We start from the raw sequence: 15,734 nt of genomic DNA on the forward strand, positions 1-15,734 counted from the left end.
TCAACTATTGACTTAATTCACGTAAGTGTGAAAGTTGGTTCAAGTCAGTCAAGACTGCCCTGAATGTGGCTACTGGTCCGGCTGTGCAGCTGAAACCAGCCCCTCAAACCAGCTCTCTCAGGCTGGCTGCCTCAAAACCTGCCTACCAAAAAATACCTTCCTCTCTGGGTGGCACAGAGCCACACCCCTGCCTCCCCAGCTGAATTCCCGCCATTAGAGGTGCTCAGCCACAGCCACATGCCTTCCTCCCAGAGCCACTGTTCCAGTTCCTCTGCGAACACTATCATCCCTTCCTGTTAACACACCAGTGTATAGTTCATCCTCAGATTAAGTAAACTGAGAACCCGAACCAACTGAATTTCGTTTGGGAGCTGATGAGTAAGGTCGGGAGCATGAGGGTAAATCATGGACTGTTAAATGCAGCAGTAGTGTTAGAAGTTGTATTGATCAGCCCCAGCATTTTTACAGCTGAGGAAACTGATAATCAGATATCAAAATCTTGGTATCTTGATTTTAAGTTGACCAATTGCCCCAGTGTGCCTGGAACTGAGGGATTTCCTGGGGCGTGGGACTTTCATGGCTGAAACTCAGAAAGTCCTGGACAAAATAGGATGCGCTGACCACCCTACTCAATTACAGGTTGGACTTGAGCAGGGTCTTGTAGCCTCACATTTGAGTGGTATGGCTCAGGTGGGGAAATGACAGCAAGCACAAATTTATACCTCACAATTTAACCAAGCCTGGCTCCACTGAATGATCAGTCTCCAGGCATGAACTTCGATGCCACACGGAAGCTTTGTCTGCCTCATGACTGACTGAACTCTTAGTCTCTTGGGCCACAACATTTGGGAAAGCTGGTTAGGTCGAGTCAGTCTCAGAAAATAAGGCTGTGGTCTGGTTTATTTACTTCATCGAGATGGGGCCGCTGTGTCAGCCACAGCAATGTGGTTCAGAGCCTGCAAGGAGAGGGCGGCTGCTGTTTGTCTCTGCTTGTGGCTGCATAGAGGATGGAATGGAGAAGTGCTCAGGCAGGGAGAAGGTCAGCAGGGCGCCCCGTGCTACCATCACTTCCTTTTTTAGTTTTGTCATTCAGAGGTTTTGAATCCTGCAATAAGCAGTCATTCTTGGCTAACTTTGGACTTTTTTCCTTAAATGTCAAGCACCTAATTTTTAAATATTTCTTGGTTTTATTTCTCCTTCCAGCCTATTTTGACCCCAGCTCTTGGATGCTTGGCAGTTGTTTCCTCCACCAGGCTTCTTGCTTTCCGTTCTGCTAGGGCCCAGCCTCTAGTTAATGCCCTACACCTGGGGATGAATACGTGTTGAATGAAGAAGGGAAGGAAAGGGGAAAGCGAGGAAGGAATAATGCAAGGATCCCAGTCAGGGGGAAATGTCAGGTAGTACAGATCTCTTCAGCATCCCCTTTTGTGTATGCATTCCTTTAAGCTATGCCCAGACACCTCACCCCTATTTCTACCCCTACACACACCTGCTGGAATCTACATTTTTCATGATCCACCCTAGTCCTCAACCACCATCAAAAAGTCCTTAGTGCCCAAATAACACATTTACTGATCAGGTAGATTAATCACTGCTAATGAGAGAGACAGAAGCAAAAGCCTCAAAAGTGAATCTTAACTGTGACCTGTATAGGTAACATCCCTCCTAGGTTGTCTTAACACTTTAGCGAACCTAATTCCAGTGAAGGGATTTTAAAACTGAGGGAGGAGGCAGGAAGCATAGTGGAAGATTATTTTGGGAAGAGCTCTGTGATGCAGGTTGCCAGATTTAGCAAAGAAAAATCCGGGATCCCCAGTTGAATTTGAATCTCATATAATGAATAATTTTTTTTTGGTATAACGATGGCTCTTGCAATATTTGTGATATGTTTATACTAAAAATTACTTGTTACTTACCTGAAATTTAAATTTAATTAAATGTCCTATATTTTATCTGGCAACCCCATGACCCACGATGTCTCCCAAATGTATAGTCTATGTAGTAGAAAGGAACAAGCCCACCCAAGAGGGCATCATTTGGTACAGCCCAGTGAACTCTGCCCTCAAAGCCAGGCCTGCTGATGTGTGGGGGCATCTGTGGTAGGCCTGAATGGGACGCCACTGGAGAATGGCTGAGGTGCCAGGAACAAGGGCGTATTCTCCTGGACCCTTCCCCAAAGATACACTGTCTGGTTCCAGTAGTGACAACTGACCCGTCAGATATCCATCACACGAGAACATTATTTTTAGGTTTGAGGAAGGAGTGACAAGGTTTTAAAAATAAAGTATTGGATACAGGGGGAAAGTACATTCAGGAAACTTGGTCCTGACCAGGAAATGCAACCCATGGGCCTGCCAACATTAGACGCAGAAAAGGTCAGTACCAGTGGCTTTCCATGTAAAAGTGCCTAAAATTGAGACCCTACACTTTTCTTTCACTTGTTTTTATAAGCCAAGATGATACTATTAGCTTCAAGAAAATTGCTTTTGCCAGCTTATAATATTTTTGTTTTCAACTAATGAAGAGAGAAGCTGTTTTGTTATCTATTATTGGCACTAGATATACTGTGTCTGCTCTTCCAGATCTACCTTCTATCCCTGTCTATTCTGTTCTGTGCTCTGGGGAGCTGCTCCTGAGGGACTCCCTTCTCCTCTGTCTTCTGGTTAGTTTCAGCCAATGGGAGACATCAGCAAGAGATTGGAGGGTAGGAGGACTGCTGATAGGTCAGAAGAATAGCTTTACTGTCGTTGGTATTTATTAAAGTGTTCATGGTTTCAACAAGTTTATAAAAAGCACTCAAAATAGGAATAGATGAATACCTCTTTAACATGATAAAATACTTGTTATGTTATCTCAAAAGTCAGCATTCTGCTTGATGGGGAAACGCTCGGGGAGTTTTATTCCTAAGGTTAGGAATAAGACAGAAGTGCTCACTGTCACCATTACTATTTAAAATTTTATTGATGGTACTACCAATCACAATTAGACACGATGAAGACTTCAAGTATAAAAAGGGGGAAGTATAAGAATTGAGCAAGATCTCGCAGCTTCCATGTTCTCCAAGCACTCCACTCTCCCGGAATCTCCACAGGTGCACCAACTAGAGGTTGTCTGAACTCTTCCTGTTGGAGTTTTTATGGAGGCCTCATTTCATGAGCATAATTGAATAGCCATAATTGCCCATTGTTGATTGAACTCAAGCCTCAGTCTCTCCCCTCATAGGAGGTCAGGGAGTGAGTAGGAAAGTTTCAGCCCTCTAATCACACAGCTGGCTACCCTGAAAACCAGCCCCCATCCTTGAGTGCTTTCCAAAAAGTCTCCTCATTAAAGGTGTCACAACAAAAGAAAACCTTTACCGCTATCCTCAGGACATTCCAAGGTGTTTTATTTGTTTTTTGTTTTTTGTTTTTTTATCTCTGTGCCAGAAACGGGACAAGACCAAATATGTATTTCTTATTGTCAACCTGAAAAGACAAGAACCCAACTGGAGGCAAAGTGTTTATCTGGGATCAAAGAAGTACAATTTATAGTACTTAGATTTAGGTAGAAACACAAATAGTGTCTCAATTACAGGGTGAAAGCAAGGGTTTTTATGAGAAAAAGGAAAGGAATAATTATATGAAAAGAAGGAAAAAAATTCCAATTGGTGCTGCTAAGCTGAGCTACTCTTAGCTATTTATGATTGTCTTCAGATGGGTCATAATCATCAGTCCTTGTGATCAGGATGTCTGCTTTCCTGCTGACTTTACAAACGACAAGAGACTTAAAAAAAATGTATCAGGCAAGGAAAGCACTGTTTTCTGAGTCCCTGAAATCATGTTGCTGCTGCAATGCCAAATTTGCTAGACCAAAGATAAGCAGATGAAATAAATATTGATCCCCTTGTACAGGTTCTCAGTGAGCTGATGGGCTTACACAGCACTTAATCCTATGTGAGTTCAGGTATATGTAAAAGTGGAACTGGAAAATAATTCTGAATTAGGTCACAATGTAAAAGTGAATGGCAGAGGTTATTAGCTCTAATGAGCTCAGTATTATGTAGATTTGAAATTAAGACATTAACATTTCAGCAAATGAAAATGTTTATGCAGTCTGCAAATTCTTGGCACAGAATTCAGTCAGCATGGGCTCCTAAGCTACAAACAAAAAGTTACAAAGAACACTAAGAATTGTTTGCCTTGTTTTCCATTGCCATTATTTAAAACTATTAAAAAATGTTGTCTAATTGGAGTCTGACATTCTACTAGTGCAATAAAGCAAGCATTACATTACAAAGACCTTAAGATCATGTTCCTTTGACTCAATAATTCCTTGGTGAGTAGCAAATCAATGTTACGAATATCTATTAACTATATATATATATATATACACACACACACACACACACACACACACACACACACATATATATGTATGTATGTATATATAAAATAACACATACAGCTTCCGCATTTTCACATAAACTTCAAGGTCTCTCGCCAAACTAGCAGTTGATATTTTTAATACATGTGCCCTAATACAACACAACAATACAATGTTTATACGATGCACTCTCTTTCCTGTCATCTTCTTATAAAAGCAGTGTGTTAATTTTGGAAGAAACCTTAGACATTAGCAAGGCTACTGATGCAATTATTCATTCATTTAACAAATATTTGTTGAGTGTCTCCACACATTATATAAAGTAAAAAGCAATAGGATAAGATGAATAACTGTCCCTGGCCCTTGAGGAGCTTAAGTTTATGCCAACACCTTTGTTTTATTTTTTTAAGAATCTCTAGATCTCTCAAGTTCAAATCAGTACTACTTTTCATTATGCCAAATATCAAGAATTTACAAAAAGAACTAAATAGTTTATATTTATGGATTGGCAGTGGTCTAGTCGGTGCTTTTTACATAGTATTTCTTGTTTGGGGATTATTTCAGGAGATCTAACTGCTCTTCATCTTTATAAGTAACTTTACATACATTATGCCAGGTAGCCTCATAAGAACCTTCATTTCACAGATGAGGAAAGTAATGTCAATGAGATTAATCAATTTTCCCAGGATCACACAGCTATTAAGTAAGTGAACCCAGATCTGTCTCTAGTGCTTATATTCTTTCTACCATAGTACCCAGCAAGATTTGTCAAAATGTAGGCTAGGGAAATTGTAATTTGTATTAATACTTTAAGAAAACATGATTGTCAGTTGGCTGTTAAATCTCATGATGCTTCACAGAGAATTTCTTGGAGAAAAGCACTATAACTGTAGACACAAGATATTTCTGAGTACCTTAATGCCAGTTCATGAAAACCATGAGATGATACTGGGTATTTGTTAGTTTCAGTCATTACAGTTCTCTACAATAAAATGATCAATGTATAAATGAAATTACTGTTTTTTCCCCATGATATGCCTTTTATTTTCAAACTTTGCAATAGCCGTATATTTAGTTCATTTGAACTAGTTTGTTCTACAGTTCTTGAATAGCCATATCAAGTTTACCATATCTTGAAAGATACCATAATATTTATATATTATTACTATGGCTTTAGGAGGTACCTGATTTTTTTTTCTTTTAGCCACATTGTTGCAATTCTTCTAACACATACACTCTTCTACTTAAGTCTTCTAAGAAGTAAGACATTCACTTTATAGAGGATGATCAATGCATAGCTCACTTAGAACAGGATAAAGATTATTGCAATCATGAAGGTGTCTGTTGTAAAAGAGATAATTTGGGTAAAGTCCCATGATCAAATCTGGCATTGATTGGCAAACAGGTAGCTTCAAAGACCTTGGACCATGCAATTATATTATAAAATCTGAATCATGTTTTGTAGAGTGATATTCTTCAAATTTAACTCTGAGCTACTAGCAATCAGATACAGGTTTCTAGGAGCCATTATAATTTCTTTACAAAGTACTTAAAGATTTAGGTCAATAGTAGAGGGTGGGTAAGCAGCAATTAAGAAGGAAAAACAAATACGTGGCAATATCTTAAATTGAATTTCAACATGAAAATTATGGCATAGTTTATATAGCTCTATTATATCCCAATAGCATAAATTATGCTTCTTTCCTTCAAAGATTGTTATACACTTAAATGGCAGAAATTATAACATAGTTCATATCCCTATATTAGTTAATTATTCACAAAACTTTGGGTGATATCTTGGGATTTGGCTTGGCTCAGTGAATAGAGCAAAGGTTTGGGGATGAGTTAAACCTACGATTTCACATGAATTTTGCCATGGAACCTTAGCCATGTTACTGAATCATAGAACTGTGTGACCTTGGCCAAGTTATTGAATCAGGTTGAACTCAGCTTTATCACCTATAAAGTGTCATTGTGAGGATTAGTTATGACATATAAAGTTAACGGAAGTAAAGCCTCATATATAGTAAGTGCTGAAAAAGCTCGTTTCACATGGTGCATTTCACATAGCACACAAAATGATTTTTTATTAAATTGAATTGATTATTAGGAGATTAGGTGTTGGTATTATATGATCTTCCTCCTAGAGTGGACAATTGAAATTGAAAGGATATATTTCTTGCTGCTGACAATAGTACTTACTTCCCCAAGAGATGAGAATAGGCAAACCTTAGCAAGAAATGTCTCAATAATGTTCCTTTATGGAAAAGTCTACAGTGCACAGTAAAAACTTCCTCTGTCTGTCTTATAAATCAATATGGTCACAAAATATGGCCTTTTAAAAATAAATAAATAAAACTGCAGTGATCTTGTCAGAGTAGTTAATAGATGATTTTAACCAATTCAATTAAAACTTTGTATGGTAATAACTAAGATGTCAAAGGAAGATGAATCAAAGAGGGAAAAGAATCAATTAATAGTTGTTGCTTCTCAATGCAGTTCAGGAAACACAAGTGAGTCCATCAATGCAGGATGTGTAGAAAAAATTCTAAAACAGCAGTTGAAAGTAAAAGCTTAGTACTGTGTAGTTTCTTTTTTAAGAACTCAAATATGCATTAAGGTGCACATTTTATATTTTCAGGAATTTTAATGACTTCTAAATGAACAGTTAATGATATTTTCTTACCATACCTCATATTTGATTGTCTAACAGCAGAGTTTATAACAATGAAGCATATTGTAGAGATGTAGCTCTCCCTCTTAGTCAATGTATAGAAAACATTACATTATGCATTAAAACCACCGTGCCATGAAAACATAGTCAACATCTGTAGTCATCAGGGAAATGAAAATTAAAATTACAGTAGCGTACATCTATATCTATGTAGATTTTTTTTGGTGGGGTGACTATACCAAGTAGTCTTGGCAAGTATATGGAGGAACTGAAACTCTGATAGATTGCTGCTGGGAATGTAAATGGTACAACCACTAGGAAAAGTCTCACAGATTCTTATAAGTTAAACATAGTCCTACCATATGACTCAGTCATTCCGCTGCTAGATATTTACCCAAGAGAAGTGAAATGTATATCTGTACAAAAGCTTGTACATCAACATTTACAAAGTTTATTTGTAAAAACTAAAAAATGGAAACAACCCATCTATCAATACGTGAATGAATAAACAAATTGTGGTATACCCAGACAATGAATATTTAACAATAAAAAGGAATTAACTGTTGCTACATGCAACCAAATATATGAATCTTAATTAGGCAGAGTAAAAGAAGCCAAATTAAAAAAAAAAAGAATACATACCATACGAGCCCATTTATAATATTCTAGAACCTGCAAACTAATTCATAGTTATAGAAAGCAGACCCGTGGTTGTCTGGGAATGGAATGGGGGACAGGGAGAGGCGCAAGCAAACTTGAGAGCGATGGACATCTGGATTGTGCCAATGGCTTCACATATATATATATCAACATTTATCAAATTGTATACTTTAAATATGTGCCATTTTTTGTATGCCAATTATACCTCAATAAGGCTATTTTTCATAAAAATGAAGAGACAACCTTGACCCTCTGCTATTAGATTGGGTATATGAACCGCCCGCTTCTTCCGTGGCATTCACCACTTCCAGGATATGGGCAATTGTGATGTTTTATTACTGGAATGAAAGAACCTGGAGAATAGAATCTATGTTTAATTCATCTTGGTCTTCCCCAAACATGGTACCCCTCATCACCTGTTGTTTTTTAAATGAATAAATTGCCTAGATAATTTAAGCAAAACATTTCTACCTGAATTCCCTAACTAAACCTTGCCATTTTTTTTTTTAAACATCTATGGGAGGCAGCAAATCTTCATGCTTAGGAACTTTAGAGACAGAGTGACCTGCTCAGCTGCTTACTATTAAACTGCTTGACCATAGAGAAAATTAGCTAACCTCTCCAAGTCTCAGTTTTCTTACTTCGAAAGAGGTTACAGTATACTTATGTCATTGCTTTTCTGAGAGAATTAAATAAAATAATCCATATAAAGTGCATGGCCCACAGTCAAAACTCAATTTAAAAAAAAAAAAAGTGATATGGCCATGCCACCCTGGACAAGCCCAATCCCATCTGATCTTGAAAGCTAAGCAGGGTCAGGCCTGGTTAGTACTTAGGAGACCACCTAGGAAGACCAGGTGCTGTAGATGTAAAAAATGAAAAATAAGGAATTGTAAGCCGACAAGGTCCTTGCAATCTGTGAGGTCAACCAAGGATTGCCAGGAAGGAAGGAAGGAAGGAAGGAAGGAAGGAAGGAAGGAAGGAAGGAAGGAAGGTAAGTTTAGATGTCTGTGTAATATTTTATTAAGCCCAGAGAGATATATAGCATCGCTTATCTTATCTGAGATCCCATCCCTGCCCCCACGCCCTGCACTCCCTCCATCCCTCCCTAACTCCCCAGCTCTCCTCCCCCCTCACTACTCACGCCCTCACTCACCTCCCTCCCTCCCCTAAAAAGAAAGTCCAGAAAGAAGACAAGTGTCTTTCGATAAATGTCTTTTCACAAACTTTTGACAGTTTATGAACCCCAAAGACCAAAATATTTTATCTTCCATTGGAAGAAAGAAAATACAATTTATAGGTACCTGAATTTTATAAGGAGAGATAGCTCTAAACTGGCATTAAAACTAAAAAATAGAAACAACCCATCTATCTGTATCTTAGGCTTTTTAGAAGTAGGCAACAAGAGGACTTTAATTGTTGGAAAAAGTACAAGGATTACGATAGCTTCTTACAGTCTTGTCAGTACATTTTATACCTCATTAGACTTCTTCATTAAAATAGAAAGATAAAAACCCAATCATATATTTTTTTTTAGGTAGAGAGGCTGAGGTTGCAAACAGCCCATTTAGTTTCTCCCTACTCTTCACTTTGAGGTTCTCGAATGTAGAATCCAGTTCTCATATTTGTTTGCAAGTTTTCTCTCTAGTGAAAAATACTTTATCATTCTGTCCATGGGGAATTAATTAAACAGAATGTGGAAAAATGTAATCTTCAGGGAGGTTTGCTGTGAGTACTCTTAGTAAATACAGCACAGCCAAGGGACTCTACAGAGACCTGACCTATAGTGGACTGAGCCTGGATTTTAGAACCAGCCAGTTTCAGATAATAATTTTCTTGAGCTTTGAGCAACTCACTTAATCATTTTGTAGCCTTCTGGTTTATAATATTGGGCTTAATCACATATTCATGATTTATAGGGAATTTTTATAAAATACATGAAATAATATCATTAATAAATTGGGTTATTAATATTCTCCCAAAATAAGGCACTGAAATGGAAATAAAATTTACATCAGACTCTTTAGGTCTGGCCCCATGCTAGATTTGCCTTCAAAAGTCCAAGGCAATTTGTTGCATAGGAAGAACATAATTCCAGGAATTAGGAAATATTATTTCATTTCTGGCCCTGCCAACAGCTAGTTTTGTAATTATTGGTAACAACTTCACCCCTGAGTTTTCTTAAATGTAAAAGCAGACAGCGGGACCAGATTAGGGAAGGAAACACCTGATACGTGCCACCACTCCTATCATTCTGTGTTTGGGGCAGACGTTAATCAATCACTGAAAACTTCCTACCAAATTAGGAAGTTGCTTCTGAATTTTTCTCAGCAGAGCATTATAGGCAAGCCACTACCAATCAGCTGGAGTTGGCAATCAAAGTAAAATTTACTTGCCATCTTTGAGCCAAAATAGCTCTAAGAGTTCTTTTAATTCTAATATTACTCAAAAGCCCAAATGAGAGTACACAGTATAGCAAGTGCCAAAACACAAATATCTTGGCAAATCTTGCTTTCTTTTTTCACATTCCAGCCTCGAGAGTGTTAAAGGCTTTGTCTGCAAAGCCTGTCCATGAGGATGTCTGCTCTTCCGTCACTGAATCTTGCTTTTTGTTCATCCAAAATGAAAAGAATTTAATTGATGTTTTCTTTAATTCTAAAAATGCTTACTGTTATAATTGGAACAGTACAGAAAAGTACAAAGAGGAAAGTGAAAATTATGTGATATTCAATGTCCATTATTAACATTTGGTAACCAACTTTGCAATCATAGCTCTAGGTATGTGTTTTTCTGTACCCTGTTTATTTTCCCCATACAGTAATGTTATGTATGGACAACTTTGCATATTACTCCAAAGCTGCAGCTGTTAATTTCTATTCAATGTACCTGTAAAATTCCATCTTTGTCTGGGGACTCCTATTCTACAGAGTGACATTTTGCAAATATAGCAGTAGATTGAAAGGGCAAAGGGATTTTTAGACCCTTACCACAACCACACTTAAAGATGTGGTCAAATTCTCCAGGCTCCACTCTAGTAGATACAGAATGGAGAGATCTCCAAAGCTTGTGGTTAAAATTCAGTTTGAAAATGAAGTGGACCCAGTAGCTTGGGAGAAAAGCCAATGTTCCTCCCATACTCTCCTATACTCCCTCCCTCCCCCATACACACACACCTTTTTTGCTTTTTAATATAAAAGTAATTATGTTTATCTAGAAAAATGCAAATAGGTGAAATGAGAAAAAATAAAATCACTAATCAGAATAATTATGTTTAACATTTTTGATGATATATAGTCAGTCTTTTTTCCTATGCATATATATTTACATAGGTATCGACACATATAATTCAAAAGCACTCTTTTAAACTTCTGGGTTTTTCTCTTTACTTACTGCATTGCAATTTCTGCAGAGAACTATTTCTATTACGAGCAGGAAACTATGAGTTAAAACTGGCTTTTGAGATTTACAGCTCTTTGTATCAGTAGTTTGCACAGTGAGGTATGCACACCAAGGAACCACGATTATGGGTGTGTTTTGAAATTAATACACCAATTATTTTGAACTCTGCTGTACTGGAGTTCAGTTTATCCACTGGGCACATTGATCCTGAAGTTTAAATTCCCTCAGCAGATATTCAGAAAGTATCTTACATAACTGATATGAAAGAGGTCATGTCAGGCCCAGAATCTCTATATGCATTTATACTTCCATTTACTTAATTGCTGAAATGTCTGTGTTTCTTAAGTGTATTTCAATAAGGAGAATATCTCACCATCACCTATCTAAAGGTATGATATTGATGCATGCATGCTCGGATGAGATGATTTACTTTGTTATGTAGCAACGATCATATGTTATAGGAAAGATACTTTCCTCATTCACAGGGTGGTCAATTGCTTCTGAGAGTTCGGGACTATTAAATTGCAAAGTACTGTCCCTATACATGCTCGTGCTCGCTTGCAATGATGGTTAACAAACAAAAAGCACCTGTGAAAAACCTTGCCTTAGATATTCAATATGTGTTGTTTTGGTTATCTATTGCTGTGAAACAAGCCACACCAAAACTTAGCAGCTAAAAACAGTTTATTATAAGCTCTCACAATTCTTTATGCTAGGCTCAACCAGGCAGGCTTCTGCTGGTTTTGCTTAACATCTTCATATATAGTTGCGGACAGATAACAGCTGGGGCCGGAGTCCTCAGGGGTTTCACTAGGTAAGGTGGGTGATCCAAGATGGTTTTTTCACTCACATAGCCTCTCTCTCCACTTAGAGTCTCATCCCCGAGGGCTTCTCCCCATAACTTCTCTTCCCTTGAAGATAATCAGACTTCTTATATGATGGCTGACTTCTAAAGTATAAAATTAAAAGTGGTGAGATCTTTTTAAGGCTTAGTGACATTGTGTCACTTCCAGCCTCCTTCCATAAGTTAAAGCAAGTCACAGGGCCAGACTTGATTCAGTGTCAAGGGACTACATCAGTTTGGGTGAAGGGGTTCATTGGGTACTATCTTTAAAAGCTAGCTACCTCATATGCTCCAACTATAAGCTGGACAAATATAGAATTTCAACTATAATTCCAAAAGATTCTGGATATTTTCTGGCTCGAACTCATAGTACAATTAAGGAGAAGTGAAAAGAAGAGTAAAGAAACCTCAAGATGATGAAGGATTTTGAAACAGTAGGTACTTTCTTGGGTCTTGCAAACTTAGCAGCTTAGATCTCTGAGAAGATGGTGAAATAAATGGGTCGTTGCTTTACCATTATCCAAAATCTTTGTGCTCAGAAGTTTTACTTGGTAATGCTTATTTTTTTATGAGAACTCTAGAGCAAAGTATTAAAATTCTGACACATTTTAAGCATATATAGCGGGTTGTCTTTCCAAAGTCAGCAAAGAATTCAGACATCAATGGAAATGTACAAGGATTAGTAGAATGTGAAATCAATTGGGCAGAGTGAGGGGGGTGGCAGAGGAGAGAAATAAAATAGTGGCTAGGAGACCCTGGCAGTAAAAAGGACTCCCATGGCACCAGGACAGGGGGAAAAAACTGGCATCATCTTTCCTGTTCCTCTGGAGAGTTTCAATGTATAATATCCGTGCCCGCACAGTACAATATGTAAGTTCAGAGAGCAAGACCTAAGTTCTCACATAAAGACAATCTCATTTCAATGTCTGCAAAGACTGGGAACCTGCTTTACATGGGTAGTCTGAGACTGGGATTCCCTTTTCTTGTGCTGAACCACCATTCAGTACCAAACAGCTTTTTCTTAATGTTTATTTTTCTTAAACATGTTCAGACTCTTATCATACTGTTCTACTCCCTTTGAAAATATGTACTCTGCAGGTGCCTGAAATAATATAGTCCCAGCAATTGCAGTTTTGTAAAAGGTTTTTTCATTCAGTCTAAACTCAATGGAAACTTGTTGCTTAATGAGGAAATACCAAACACTTTTTATAAACTTCTTGAGAGCAGCAGCCATATCACATATAACTTTGGTATTTCTTACCTCCTGGGCTCATTGTCTACCTTCTGAAATACAGTAGTTTTAATAAGTAATTTGAATTGTTAATAATATACTTTTGCCTTTCTTTGACGCAGAAATGTCATTTCATTATGTCTCTTTGTGTTTCATGTACGAGTCATTGTAAATAATTTCTCCTAAGCTTGTTTTTGGTGTGCAGATCATCGTGCAGATTTTTCACATAAGAACTGAAAGGATTTAATTCAAGTTGAAGACGCTAGCTTCAATTACAAATGATTAACTTAGGCTTCACTTACCTCAAGGAATATTTGAACATATAAATTTACAGATAAATCCTGGGAGTGTCAAATTATGCAACCAAGAGAAAGAAAGTTCCTTCGGTGTTGATCTGCTATAGTCAGGTGTGTGTATGTGGGTGGGTATGTGGTTTTTGAATGAAATAGCAAAACCACCGCTGGCACTACTTCACCTGGTTTTGCATAATTCCAAGAAGCTAAAAACTGAAAACCAGGCTTGTTAAAGAGTTAGAAATATTGTTAATGCTTGAGAAAAAAAAATATGTATTCTTTTATACGATTTCACAATATTTCTGTTTTCAAGAACTTGAAGTTTTCTGTGGGCGATGATTAATTTTTAGATAATTGCTTTTAATGTAAAACGTAAAACATACTCATTGGAGACAAAACAGTAACAAAGATAAAATCATTCATTATCCTACAACTAGTAATATTTGGTGAATGACTTTCAATTTTTTTTCTAGACGTTTTTGCAAAACGGATTCATACTATACAAACTACTTTATAACCTGTCTTTTTTTTTTTTTTGTAATTATATCGTGAGTACGTGAAAAGAAACTTGTGAAGATTATGGGATGTCGTCGTACTGCACAGTGGTAAAGGACGCCATCTGTGGTGTGTGCGCTTTGTTGGGAAAAGAAAGCTTATAGTGGGCAGGACTGACTAGTCTCCGACCAAAAGAGACTTCATTTGCCCTTGGCGTCCTGAGTGTAGTGAGACTGCAAGCGCCTGGGACTAAGTGGAGGGCGTTCAGGGTGACTACGAGCACGAGCTCCCAGCTTAGTCCACACTTCCCCTGGGAAAGTCCCACTGGCCCCAGCGCGGGAGGGTACCGAGGGCGACTGGCGATGCGCACGGCCGGGTCCAAGCATTCGGCCACCGCCCCCCGGGTGGCGCCACGCTCTGGCGGTGGGGTGAAATAAAGCGGGGCAAGGTTCTGTAACGCCAAACCAGGGAAGCGCAGCCCCAACACCAGGGCCTTTGCCCGGTCTCCAAGCGTGTTTGTTCAAACTATTTAAACTGTCTCAAAGCGCCCGAAGTCGAGCGACCTTTGGCAAATAACTCTTAATCTCGCTGGCGGAGAGCGCTGCTTTTCTTTGCAGGGAGGGCGAATGGAGCGCAGAGCCCGGGAGCTGACGCGGCCCTCCTCCGGGCGCCCCGCCCGCTCGCGGCCGCCCACAGGGACCCCGCTCGCCGCCCTGTCCACCCCCGGGCCGCGAGCTTCTTGCGTCAGCCGGGACGGGGGTGGGGGATTTTCGGAAGCTCAGCCCGCGAGGCCGGCCAGGGAAGGGAAGGCCTGGGCTCTCGCCCCGCCCTCGGGGAGAGGGGGGAGAGGACGGGCGGAAGGCGTGGCGGGGCGAGAGCCCGACAGGCGACTCGGGCCCTGTTGCGGAGAAGGCCGGTTAGCCACCTCCGCCGTCGTCAGTGCCTCCCGGTCCGCGCCGCGCCTCGCCAGCTGGGACAGGGTCGCCGTCGGGGAGTCCCAGAGCACGGTCCCCAGTTCAGCATGATGGACTCGGAGCTGCCGCCGCCGGGACTACCGTCCCAGCAGGTGCTGCCCAGCCCTCGAGGCCCCACTGTGGTACCAGAAGGGAGACAGGGGCGCGAGGGAGCCGCGGCCCGGGACGGACAGCCGCAGCCGGCTTTCGCTGTCTGTGGCCGAAGCCGGGGCTGCCGCAGCCGCACACCGGGGCCGCTGCCCTTGCGCCAGCACAGGGCGGGGACAGGGAGCGGGGACTCCGGGGGCCGTCCGGAGTGTGGGGGCGCGGCCGGTGGTCCCACCGACAGCTTGCCCGCGACCCCGGAGGGCGACTGTGTGGTTAGTTGCAGGGGCGGAGGGGATCTACGCCTGCGTGCATGGGGTGAACAGGAACTTCTAGCGGCGTCCTGGGCCGCCGGATTGGGACGCGGGTGGCCCAGCTGGACCCCGAGTTCGAGCGGCTCGGGAGGCAGGAGGGGGCGGACACTGGCGGTCTGAGCCGGCGCGGTCCGGCCCTTCCGGGGCCGCGCGGCTACCCCGCCTCGGAGACAGCAAAAATGTGCCTAGTCACGGGGCCGCTCCCGGGGGAGCTGAGGTCTCCTTCGGGCTGGGACCCGGAGCCCCTTCTCTGCCACCGCCGCCCCTGGCCCCACGACCTGCGCGAGCTGCAGCACGGCTCGCTCGCCCCGCTGGGCCGTCTAAGGGTGATCCTTTGCGAAGTCATCAGTTCATCCATCGAATCACCCTCTGAGACAACTTGGCACGAAAGCCAAGCCCCCAGG

At 40.7% G+C, this 15,734-nt stretch overlaps 1 protein-coding gene and 1 pseudogene across 2 annotated transcripts in view; both read left to right on the top strand.

Moving 5' to 3' along the window:
* Nucleotides 1-8,450: 8,450 nt before the first annotated feature.
* LOC118614298 lies at nt 8,451-8,565 on the top strand (annotated as a pseudogene).
* A 6,270-nt stretch (nt 8,566-14,835) lies between these two features.
* The window catches only part of NFE2L2 (nuclear factor, erythroid 2 like 2), a 29,644-nt gene continuing 28,745 nt past the window's right edge, over nt 14,836-15,734 (top strand). The window contains exon 1 of one of the 2 annotated variants that reach the window (XM_016152603.2): nt 14,836-15,024. In XM_016152603.2, the coding sequence (XP_016008089.2) occupies nt 14,980-15,024 (45 nt within the window). In that variant the 5' untranslated portion in view covers nt 14,836-14,979. Of the gene's footprint in view, nt 15,025-15,248; nt 15,734 lie in introns of those variants that run through there. The other variant, XM_036238032.1, reaches the window with a different exon arrangement.

The sequence above is a fragment of the Rousettus aegyptiacus genome, unplaced genomic scaffold (assembly GCF_014176215.1).
Source record: "Rousettus aegyptiacus isolate mRouAeg1 unplaced genomic scaffold, mRouAeg1.p scaffold_m13_p_2, whole genome shotgun sequence".
Taxonomy (NCBI): domain Eukaryota; kingdom Metazoa; phylum Chordata; class Mammalia; order Chiroptera; family Pteropodidae; genus Rousettus; species Rousettus aegyptiacus.